Genomic DNA, 11,819 nt, shown 5'->3' on the forward strand with positions numbered 1-11,819 from the left:
CCATCGTTTCCTGTATCCCTGAGAAACCACCCAAGTACTAAAGCCCCTGGAGAAACCAGACACCCCTTCCAGATCCCTGCCATGGTCACTCAGTCCCCACAAACAACGGCCCCCATTGACAATGGTGGTGATGGTCATAGTTACAACAGGCCCAAGGCCCACTCAGGACCTGGCTCTCTGACGCACATCATGGCCCCATAAGGCAATTATTATTCTCGTTTTAAAGATGAGGCTGGGGTGGAGAGGGGCCCCTGAGCCCTGCAGGCTGCTGGCAGGACCCACAGGTCCTCATCTCACTCCTGGCCTCACCGTCCTCAAGAGGCACTTGCAGGCATCTTCCCATTGTTTAGTCAGTTACCATAGGAACCTAAGCCTCCCAGACTTAGAATCCCCACTTTGCATCTCCAGACTCAAAGCTGTCTTTTGAACATCTCTCTAGGGTGTCTAACGGGTTTTTTACATTTAACGTGTCCAAAACGAAACTCTTAGCTCCCCACTTCTGCCCCGTCCAAACCTGCCCGGGTCAGGCCACAGTTGCCCCATCATCAGATTCATCCTGGCCTTCTCTCCTTCCCTCGAGCTCACATCCAGTCACCAGTGAACCCTGTCAGCTCCCCCTTTACAGCATCACCTGCTGACATTCACGTCTCTTCCACGCCTAACGCCCTGGTCCAGGCACCAGTTTTTTCCATGTGGATTTTCACAATAGGCTGGTCCCCCTGCTTCTTCTCCTGCTGCCCACGATCTGGTCTCAGCACAGCAGCAGAGGGATCCTCTTAACACAGAAGTCATTCAGCATCCCTTCTGTTCACAGCCTTTCCCCGGGGGCTCTGCAGTCTGCGCGGAGTTGGCTACGCCCTCCTCACTCCTGCAAACCCAGCTCCTGTTCTCCCTCCAGTTGCCAAGCTCCCTCCTGCCTTCGACCCTTTGCACTTGGGTTCTCTTCGTTCACAATGTTCAGCTCCCGAGCCTCCGCTGGGCCCTCCGTGCCTCATTTCCTTCTCAGAGGTCTTCCCTGACTGCCCTATTTAAGTCCGTGTGACATGGGTGACACCATGAACCCCACACTCCCTAATCCCATGACCCAGCTTCATTTCAACCCATGGCGCTTGTCACCTGACATGTCGTGTTTATTTGACATGTTTTTCTATTGCCTGTCTCTCCTGTTTCTCCCTCTAGAACGTGGGGAATTTTCCCATTTTACTTTCACTAAAACTACTGTCTTCTCAGCACCCAGCGTGGTGTCTGGTGTGGGCAAGGGGTACAAGAAACCCCTGTTTTATGGTTGAGGGCAAGGCAACCCAGGAACGTGGAACTGTACCCGAGCAAGAATCTATGGACCGGGCTTCCCTGGTGGCGCAGCGGTTGAGAGTCCGCCTGCCGATGCAGGGGACACGGGTTCGTGCCCCGGTCTGGGAAGATCCCACATGCCGCGGAGCGGCTGGGCCCGTGAGCCATGTCCGCTGAGCCTGAGCGTCTGGAGCCTGTGCTCCGCAACGGGAGAGGCAACAATAGTGAGAAGCCCCCTAAAAAAAAAAAAAAAAAAAAAGAACCTATGGACCTTCCCGGGACAGACCCCCCTCCACCATGTCTTCTGCCTGCCTCTTGTTTGTAAGTTTAGCCTCCTAGGCCTTCCCCCAAGTTCCAAAGAATAATTTAATCAGAAAAATGAGAAAATGCAGAAACAATGGAAAACAGCCAAGCAAGACAAAATAATAATAGTTTAGCCATTAAACAAAGTCAAGGATCTCTAGTTCCTCCTCAAGGGCTATGGATAATATTGTGAGCCACATCCTTTGAGCTCTTTTGCAGATACTGAAGCCCCCACCAGGTGGAAGAAGTTAACTGTATGCTGCCCACAAGCACATAGACCCCAGACTGGTTGGAAGGTTGATGATGTTGACTCCCAATTACCTCACCACCAGCCAGTCAGAAGAATGTGCACGAGCTGATCACACACCCCGAAACGCTCTCCCTCACCCTGTCTTTTTTTGTGTGTGTGTGGTACACGGGTCTCTCACTGTCGCGTCCTCTCCCGCTGCGGAGCACAGGCTCCGGACGCGCAGGCTCAGCGGCCATGGCTCACGGGCCCAGCCGCTCCGCGGCATGTGGGATCTTCCCGGACCGGGGCACGAACCCGCGTCCCCTGCATCGGCAGGCGGACTCTCAACCACTGAGCCACCAGGGAAGCCCCATGCTCAGCTTTTGGTGCCTCGTCTACCCTTCACAACAACCCTCGCAGGAACCCTTGCTGTCCTCATTTAGCAGATGAAGAAATCTTCTCAGAGAGGTTAAGTAACCTTCCTGGTAAAGGATGGAAGGAGCGGCAGGTTTGTCTTCTATATTATGCTGTCCCGCTGACTTGAAAATGAGTGTGTGTGCCCTGAGCGTGTCCCCGGCGGGGACCAGAGGAAGGAAATAGTCAGGGAAGACGTAGGAAGGAAAAAGGAAAATGTTGAAACTTTGCAACACAAGCGCTTCAAGGTGATCCCTTGGGAGCCGGCAGGATGTGGGGCACTGAGGCAGGAGAGCCCTCTTCCCGCTCCACGCACCTGAACTTTGCAGGGTGAAGTCAGTGCAGACCAGGAAGATGGCAGCCGTGACCTCTGGCCCCTTTCTGCCCTAAGACAATGAGACTGTGGAATATCTTCACAGGCCTCCGGTCAGAGAGGGGTCTCATCCTGGCCAGCTCCTTGCCCATCGCAGAACCCTGTGCTTGAACAGGCAGCTCACTACCTTACAGCCCTCTGTGCCTTAACAGCTCAGGTAATTAGAAAGCTTTTCCTTTTATTTGGCTGCAACCTGTATCCAGAAGCTTCCTCCCACTGGGGCTCCACAGGCCACACCTTACCTCAGCTACTCGGAAGTTGACCACCTGGTCTCTAGGGAGAAGAGAAACACAGCAATCATGGAGTCCCTCCCCTGCCGTCCATCCTACCTGCTGCTTGGATACCACCAGCCCCTAGGGATGATCTCAGGGGTCAGGGGACTCCTCTGCCCGGCCTAGGGTCTGGGCAGGGAGGGCAGGATGGGGCTGACCCCGCCTCCAGCTAGGGGAGTGGGTATGGGGGTGGCGGCAGAGGACCAGGTTGCCCTGGAGGCTTGTCCAGGGCATTGTGCCGGGGGAGAGGCGAGGGCAGAAGGGAGAATAATGCAGAACTGGATGGAAAGGCTGAGGAGCAAGCTGGCGGGCAGCCCTTGAGCAGACCAGGCCAGCCAAGCCTGTGACTCCCCTTTCCCACTTGATCAGCCACCTGTCTGCCCAGAGCCCCAGAGGGGCCACTCTCCAGGTGTCCCGGACTTGACGTTCCCTGGACCGAAGCCACAAGAAATGCCCTGGGACCAGCCAGCAGGACCTGGCAAGTCCTCTCGGGTACGACCAGGTCTGTGGTCGCTTCTGCCAGGAGCCGAGAACCACTGTGGCCAACAGTCCCACGGAGCTGGCCAGACCCCCACAGGCTCCGGCCCTAAAGAACGTCAGCTCCGGGGAGCACACGGAGTCCTGTTAGCGCTGTCGGCCGCTCTGCCTCAACATGCATTTCCTGAGCACCTACTGTGCCACGCTGGGCACCAGGAAAGAAGAGATGAGTCACCCCTGGCCCTGCCCTCATGGCATCCACCCAGGGTAGGGACATCACGGGCCCCAAAGTACTTTTACTCCGTTCTGATTCCATCCCCACGGCCCCTGTTTGCTGAGCAGAGCAGTTATTATTCTTCTCCCCATTTTACAGATGATGTGAAATCCAGAGGGAGGTCACATGCGGGGCGACAATGGAGAGCTGAGATGTGACCCCACTCAGGGTCTGACTCCGAAGCTCATCCTCTGCCTTGCCTTCACCCACCCCTCGCACCAACCGAACAACGTAGAAAATTCCCCAATAATGGGCTCTCTTGGGGTTGAGCTCATAGAATTTGCGATCAAGCAAACCTGGGTTCAAGTCCCAGCTCTGCCATTTGTTGGCTGTGTGACTTTGGGCAAGTCTCTTGACATCTCTGTGTCTCAGTTTCCTTGTCTGCAAAATGGGAATTGTAGTAGTCACTACCTCATAGGCTTGTTGTGAGATTTAATTGAGATAGTACAGCAAGCACTGTGAGCTGAAGATGGTGCTGTCACCATTGTCATTACTGTCACAAGGGGCATGGGGAGCAGGCAGACCCTGGGGAATAGGATTCTTCCATCTCCCTTCACTCTCAGACCTGACCCCAAACCCGGTTAGCGATGCAATTGTTAGCGTCCACATTCTGAAGGTGTTTTAGCTCCCAGACTAAGATGGGAGCCCCTCGGGGGCGGGGGTGGGTCATATCATCTCCAGGTGCCTCAGCCCAGCACAGAGCTGAATAAGGAGCAGGTGACCAGTAACATTTGTCAAGTGACCATAGCGGGGCAAAGGTCACAGAAAGTTCAGGGCCCCGTGTGGCTTCCTCCTTGGTCCTCCCTGGGTGCTGGCTGTGGCCGACAGAGGTTGGGGAGGGCAATGGCTGACATCACATCACAGGCAGACCCCACATCACAGGCAGGGATTTTCCCCTAAGTGTAGAATGGCACAGGGTGTAGCTATGTCCTCTCCCTCTTTCCTTCCTTCCCAGAGATAAGAATCATGGGTGTCTTATGCCCTGTCATTGCTCAGCTAAGGCCACACCCAGAGAGCCTGCAAGGAGGGCAGGGCTGGCCAGGCCTTCTTTCAGTGGACCCCTGCCTGCCCAAGGATGGGGGCTAGAGATGGGGGGTGGCAGCTTTCCACCCAGGGCCTTCCCAGCAGAGGCAAACAGGAGCTGGGGGCCAGAACATCCTTAAGAGAAGAGCCCTGAATGGAAAGTCAGAATCATGAGTCACTTCTCCCCTCTCAGCGTCAGTTTCCCCATCTGCAAGATGGGAAATTGTATGGCTGTGCTCCGTGGATTATGCAATTCTCATCTGTAAAATGGGGGCCAAATTCACAGGTACAATTAATTGGTGATATTATCCTCATCTAGCATGGGAGGAAACAGGCTCAGAGAGGCTAAGTAACTGGCCCAAAGTCACACAGCCTGCAAGGACCAGCCTGACCCTAACTGGTGGTTATGACTGGTTACCAGCCATCTTGTTCTCTGCAGTCATCGAACTGACTCTCAGAGGCCCCATCCCAATGGAGCTTCCTCCTCTGGGGCCCAGGCTGCACAGAGCCCAGCCTTCCTTCTTGTCCAGGTCCGGAAGCCCCAGCCCACCCTTTCACTACATCTGGCAGCCTGGCTCAGACCACACCCTCTGCAGGATCCTCCTGAGGGATTTCTGGCCTTCCCTTTGCCCACTCTCCCAGCACAGCAATGGAGACCCAGGTGGGGGTATAGGCAGGGTCGTAAACGTGGCAGGGAAGGTGTGCAGGAGAAGTGCTTGGCAGGACTTCGGGTGGCCTTGGTCTCAAATGCAGAGTGACTGGGTTCTCTGTTCTGGGGCCCAGGGTGCATTTGGAGACCCAACTCAGGTCTCTACCTGCTGCGAGGCCAGGCTCCTGAAAAGTTCCGGCAGGTGCCAGCTCCCTCGGCACCCGCCCCTGGGTGGCAGCATTTGGAATCGCCCCCACTGCTCCCGGCCCACAGCTGAGGTCCCCCTCCTGGGCTCCCCAGGTGGCTGATGTCTTTGGCTGGGTGTGGAGTTGCCAGTTCCTTCCAGCCTCAGCCCCACCTCCCACACGTCTTTGAGCATCAGGACCACTTGGCAGAGCTGAACGGCTGCTTAGAAGCCACAGCAAAGGGAATGGAAGCTTCTCTGGACATAGCAAAGGAGAGGACAACACATCACAGGGAAAGCATTTTGGGGGTCAAGGAGGCATCTACATCATGGGTGAGCGATCACCCCTCCATTCCCTGCATCTCGAGTCTTCTCTTGGGGTCCGCTGCCTGGCCCCGAGCCCACCACCAAGAGAGGAAGGCGGAGATTGGGGGGAGGAGAGAGAAGTGGAGTTGGAAGTGATGGGAGCAGTAGGGGGAAGAGGAGACAGTCAAGGATGAGGAGAGGTTCCAAGACCAAAATGATGGGAAGGAGAAGCGGGGACAGGGAAGGGGCTATAGGGCCAGAAGAGGGGAGGGAAGAGTGACTGAATGGATTCCCAGGTCTCAAAATGGGAGTTAGTTAGCAACGAGAACCAGGGAGGCAGGCACATCTGTAGACTTAGGGGGCTTCTGACCTCTGGTACCCTCTCTGATGCCAGTATTTTACATTTCAAGAACTCACACTGCGCCATTTCACATCCAGATCCTGTAACTCCCTGGCCTCTCCTGGCTCCGTGGACCTTACAGGGGACCCCGGCCTCATAATCTCCAAGAACCCTCGAATCTAAACATTAACATCACTTCCAATGAAGGAATGCGATACAGCAACAGGACGGAACAAGTAGGAGAGGAGATCCTCACCTGGTTTTAAATCCAGGTCCCAGCCCGGCTCTCAGAGCCTGTCACTCATCATGAATTAGTGTTGGCCTCAATCCTGTAATTATCCCTGAGGAGCACAATTATGTTTCATTGTACTTCTTCGCAAGTTAAAAGCATTAATTTACTTAATGTAAACATCAAGTATATATAGATCAGGACTACCCTGGTGGTGCAGTGGTTGAGAATCCGCCTGTCAATGCAGGGGACACAGGTTCGAGCCCTGGTCCGGGAAGATCCCACATGCCGCGGAGCAACTAAGCCCATGCGCCACAGCTACTGAGCCTGTGCTCTAGAGCCTGCGAGCCACAACTGTTGAGCCTGTGTGCCACAACTACTGAAGCCCACGAGCCTAGAGCCCGTGCTCCACAACAAGAGAAGCCACTGCAGTGAGAAGCCCGTGCACTGCAATGAAGAGTAGCCCCTGCTCACCTCAGCTAGAGAAAGCCCACGCACAGCAACGAAGACACAACACAGCCAAAAATAAGTAAATAAAATAAATTTATTTATTTATTTTTAAATAAATTTATTTTTTAAAAAAAAGAATATATAGACCACAAGTTTTACAACTCTGTTTTGGCATTTTGGGTTTTTGAAATACAGGGAACCCCAGAAAAGAGAAGTGGTCTGGGTCTTTTCTCTGGCTCATCTGAGAGGCCCTACAGAGACCCCCTTCCCTGTGCTCCTGGAATTCCAGTCATCTTGGATCTAAGAGTCTATTTGGCTTTGAGGCTTGTGTAGGGCTGGGGGAGGCTTAGAAAAACTCCAGGAGATCGTCCCGAGCCCCACCCAGCCAGCCTTCTCCTCCATCCCTAAGGGTAAATGTTCATGTGATCTCCAGCCTGGGGCTCTGATTCTGGCCTCTGGGCAGCCAGGGAGCGCCAGGCTGGACGGCTAATGGATTCCCCATGCCACATCCCCTCTTTTTTGGCATAAGTCCCCTGGGGACCACCTCCAAGAAAAGGACAGAGACAGCCAGGGCCATCTGGCCAAACCCAGGGGTTCGCGGTGGAGAGCTAGCCCGCTGGGGTGAGGGTGTAGGATCTGCAGAGCATGCTGAGTCAGGGGATTTCTAAGGTTCCTTGGGCTGGGACCCCCTGGGGCACACAATTACCCCCAAATAACCAGCCTAGAGAGCACATGGGGGAATGAATCACATCCCATGACTCCCACACGCCCATCTCCACTGGCTCTGGAAGGTTGGGAGTCTGGGCAGCTCAGGTGACCAGCACAGGTGACCCTCTTCTGGGGGGCTTCTGCCTTCTACCAGCAAGGCCAAACAGAGGCCCCTTGCTCAGCCTCAGCTGGAGCCAGGCACCTGGCACTGGGGGTGGGAGAGCCCCAAGTTCATCATCAAGTACAGCCCCTTCATCCTAGACAGCCAAGGCCCTGGAGTGAGCTTCAAGCTCCTTTTAAACCTTCCCAGGTTGTCAACACACGGCCCCCTTCCTCCACCTGTCTTGACAATTCTATATCACCTTTCTCCACCTATCAGAGACCTCAGTGGCTGGAAGTTCTTCCTTAGGTCTACTTTTAAACCAACTTGCTGCAGAATAAACTTCTGTTTTCTAGTTTAGAGATTCTCCGTGGCTATGATGCTAGTCACTACCAATGTCCAGGGTGAAGTTTCTTTTTTTTTAACATCTTTATTGGAGTATAATTGCTTTACAATGGTGTGTTAGTTTCTGCTTTATAACAAAGTGAATCAGTTATACATATACATATGTTCCCATATCCCCTCCTTCTTGCATCTCCCTCCCTCCCACCCTCCCTATCCCACCCCTCTAAGTGGTCACAAAGCACCGAGTTGATCTCCCTGTGCGGCTGCTTCCCACTAGCTATCTATTTTACATTTGGTAGTGTATATATGTCCATGCCACTCTCACTTCGTCCCAGCTCACCCTTCCCCCTCCCCATATCCTCAAGTCCATTCTCTACTAGGTCTGTGTCTTTATTCCCGTCTTACCCCTAGGTTCTTCATGACCTTTTTTTTTTTTTTCTTAGATTCCATATATATGTGTTAGCATACGGTATTTGTTTTTCTCTTTCTGACTTACTTCACTCTGTATGACAGACTCTAGGTCCATCCAGGGGTGACATTTCTTGAAGGGCTCTTGGGTACAGGTCCCTCACGGTGCTCCCTCAGGACCCCAGAGCAGCCCCCTCTCCCAGAGTCAGCCAGAGCACAGCAGCTACAGACAACCAGGCAGCTTCCCCTCGGCTGGGCCACGGCCCCCACTTGAGCATGCTAAAGCATCTGGTGACCCCAAAGGAGTTTACAGATGGCATCGCCCCATGTTCCCACCACACACCCGCTGATCTGTCCTCTGCTCCTTCCACCCTCTGACACAGGATGGGAAGAACAAATAGTGGAGGAAAGGGAACCCACAGAGCTGCCAGAGCGGTAAGCACTTCCCACTCTCACAGAGCCAGGGCCCTACACGTGCGTGCCCACACTCATCCTCCCCCTAAGCCATTAACATCAGTGCTGTTGCTTCCGCATTTGTCAGATGAGGTAACAGGCTCAGAGAAATGCAGCAGCTCGCCCGGGGTCCCACAGCCACCAGTGGAGCTACGATGAGGCCCCGAGTCTGTCCAAGTCCAGAGTGTGGGCGCTTTACCACCACGCTAAACTGAATTGGGGGCTCAGTTCATCCTGCCAGGGCCCAGAGAGGGCCAGTGGCTTGGCCCACGCCAGACAGCAAGTCAGTGGCAGAGCCAGAACCAGAACCTAAGTCTCCTGGCTCCCAGTCAAACGCTTCTGTCCTCAGTCAGCAGCACAACCTATCATGTAGGGCCTGAGGTTCTGAAATTACCTTCCAGAAATAGCCATCCCCTGGGATGAGAACAGGGGTCTGGAATCGGGAAGATAGGGGCTCACCAGAGACCTCTTCCCTACTTTTGATGTTGAAGCGGAGTTACCAGATAAAGTACAGGATGCCTAGCTAAATGTGAATTTCAGCTAAACAGCCTTAAAAAAAAAAAAAAAAGTATGTTCCATGCAATATACTAAAAAAAAAAGCATTTTTTAAAATCTGAAATGTAAACTTAACTGGGTGCCCTGTATTTTCATTTGCCAAGTCTGGCAACCATATGATAAAAGGGCAGCGGAAAATGGGATCTCTGTTAGCCACCCAGATGCAAGAGAACCAGCCCCACGCCAGGGCCCCCAGCATGACTTAGAGCCGAGGTCTGGCCTCCCAGGGCTCCTGGCTCTCCCTCCCCAGCCCCAGGCCACTGCCCCAGAGAGGGAGGCAGGGAGGTCTTCTGGGGCAGAGGCTCCCCTGAGGCCAGGTGAAGCTGGGCCCAGCTCAGATCCCACCTTATAACAGACCTCAGCCCCCACCTACTCTGGGAGGGAGACTCCCACCTTGACTGCCCCCTGCCCATCTGCAGGGTCTCTGGTCCCATCCGATCCAGTAGAGATGGAGCTCATAGAGAGTGTGTTGAGTTGGAAAGACCCCCAAAGACCCCCAAGACCAACTTCCTCAATGGCCAGGTGGGGAAACTCACACTGGGCCAGGTCCCTGGACCTCCATCTGGGTAAAGCCAGGCCAGGAAGTATTGGGACCAACAGGGGAAGCTAATGCTTCCACTGCCCTGAGAGGTACCATCAGTGCCATAATCGCCATCATCCTCCTGGCAAACACAAGCCCCAGGCTTGTTCCAAGTTCTTTTCCTTTATTAAAAAACACATCAAAACATAAGCCCCAGGCTTATCCCAGTTCTTTTCTTTCATTAACACATTGAATCATTCCCTAACCACTCCGTCTTGATCCCAGTCGCCCCGGCTGGCCTTCTAGGAACGAGCTGCACCACACACACTGCCCCTCCCCACCTCAGAGAGATGGGTTGGCAAGAAATTGAGGGCAAAATCAGGGGAGACCAGTCCTGTCCCCCGTCTTGAGCAACAAGTCATTCTGATGCTCCACACAAGTTCCACTGGGATGTCAGAACACAGAGCCCAGACCCTAAAGTCTGGCCCCAGGGCTCAGAGCTGGAACACTCATCCAGGGGCTTGAGGCCAAAGGCTTGACCCTGGTGCCAGGAGCCAGAGCCCCAAGATGGACCTGATATCCTAGTCCCTCTGCTCTGCTGTCCAAACAACCTCTTGTCAGCATCCTCCAATATGCCCCATTCGTCCACCAGGCGCCCACCCCGGGTCCTCCAGCCCAGCAGCCAGGTGGGTGCTTTCGGCTCTCACCTGTAAACATCCACGTATGTTTCGATTCCCACCACACACACAGCGTAGGTAGGCTTCTTCAGGGACAGCTGCACAGCTCTCTGTGGGGCCATCCTGTCCCCCGGGCTCCAAGTCTCCGTGCACCCTGGCTTCCTAGCTCCTCTCCTAGGCACCTCGTCTCCAGGAAGGAGCGTGAGTTCTGAAGTTTCGGTGCTTTCCTCCTCCCTTTTATTTCACACTATGACCTGATTAGCCTGCCTGAGCCCGGTCCCCACCTCCATGCCCATCCCTCCTCACTTGGGCCTGTCAATCCAAGAGGCTGAGGGAGGTGGCACCCAAGGCGTCTCTGGGGGGATGGGGAAGCGGGGACGCCTGGTGGAGCAGGGCTCAGCTGTCAACAGAAGACAAGCTCCCCAGCAGCCCCCGTCCCCCTTCTCTAGCTTCCCCTCTATCCTCAGACTCTCAGTGCCTGAATCCACAGGGTAACGATGTCAGCATTTTCTGAGGGCTCTGTGCTGGCTAAGTGGCTTGCAGATCTTATGTCATACATTAAGGGATCAGTTCGCACATAAAAGCACGGTGCAATCAGACTGTTCCGGCTCTGCCACTTAGAACCTATGATCTTGGCAAGTTCTTCAACCTCTCCATGGCTCCGTTTCTCCACGGAGAAGATGGCAGTTGTAGCCGTAGTACCTGTTCCACTGGGTTGATGTGAAGATTACATGAGCTATGTGTAGGAGGGTTAGCACAGTGCCTGGCACCTAGTATTCACTAGAAGAAAGCCTGGCAACTATTACTAGTCTCCTCATTTTACAGGAAGAGTCTGTATGAGGGGACAGAGTCCCCACCTCCAGAAATGCCCAGACTGATTAGGGAGATGGGAAACACACAAATGGCATAGACGTTTACTTGGTTACTTTTGATTTCGAAGATCTTCCTGGAATGATCCTTCTTACTGCCAACATACCTGATTGCAAGTGTTCTTGATCTGCAAAGTTCATTACACCCAAAAGCACTGAGGCAGAGTCTAGATTTGCCACATGGATACGGAACCCAGCAAAACAGCACTTCAAGGATGCTCAATGATTTTGTTTCCATCACTCTCACCCCTCCCCATTAACCAGGACCTGAGCCATTTTGTTTATCTGTAATGTAATGTGGAGTGTATAAAACAGGTTCCTGAAGAGCATGTGGGGATATTCCCATTAGAGAAGGATGGATGGATGGGTGG

At 53.8% G+C, this 11,819-nt stretch overlaps 1 protein-coding gene across 1 annotated transcript in view; it reads right to left on the bottom strand.

Annotated features, from left to right (window-relative positions):
• Positions 1-10,791, bottom strand: part of PADI1 (peptidyl arginine deiminase 1) — a 33,670-nt gene extending 22,879 nt beyond the window's left edge. Inside the window, exon 1 of the mRNA XM_027110005.1 lies at positions 10,610-10,791. Within this exon, the coding sequence (XP_026965806.1) occupies positions 10,610-10,701 (92 nt within the window). The 5' untranslated portion in view covers positions 10,702-10,791. The remainder of the gene's footprint in view (positions 1-10,609) is intronic.
• Positions 10,792-11,819: the final 1,028 nt, after the last annotated feature.

This window comes from Aethalodelphis obliquidens, unplaced genomic scaffold, assembly GCF_003676395.1.
Source record: "Aethalodelphis obliquidens isolate GAN/ISIS:26980383/991018 unplaced genomic scaffold, ASM367639v1 scaffold9, whole genome shotgun sequence".
In the NCBI taxonomy this organism is placed as follows: domain Eukaryota; kingdom Metazoa; phylum Chordata; class Mammalia; order Artiodactyla; family Delphinidae; genus Aethalodelphis; species Aethalodelphis obliquidens.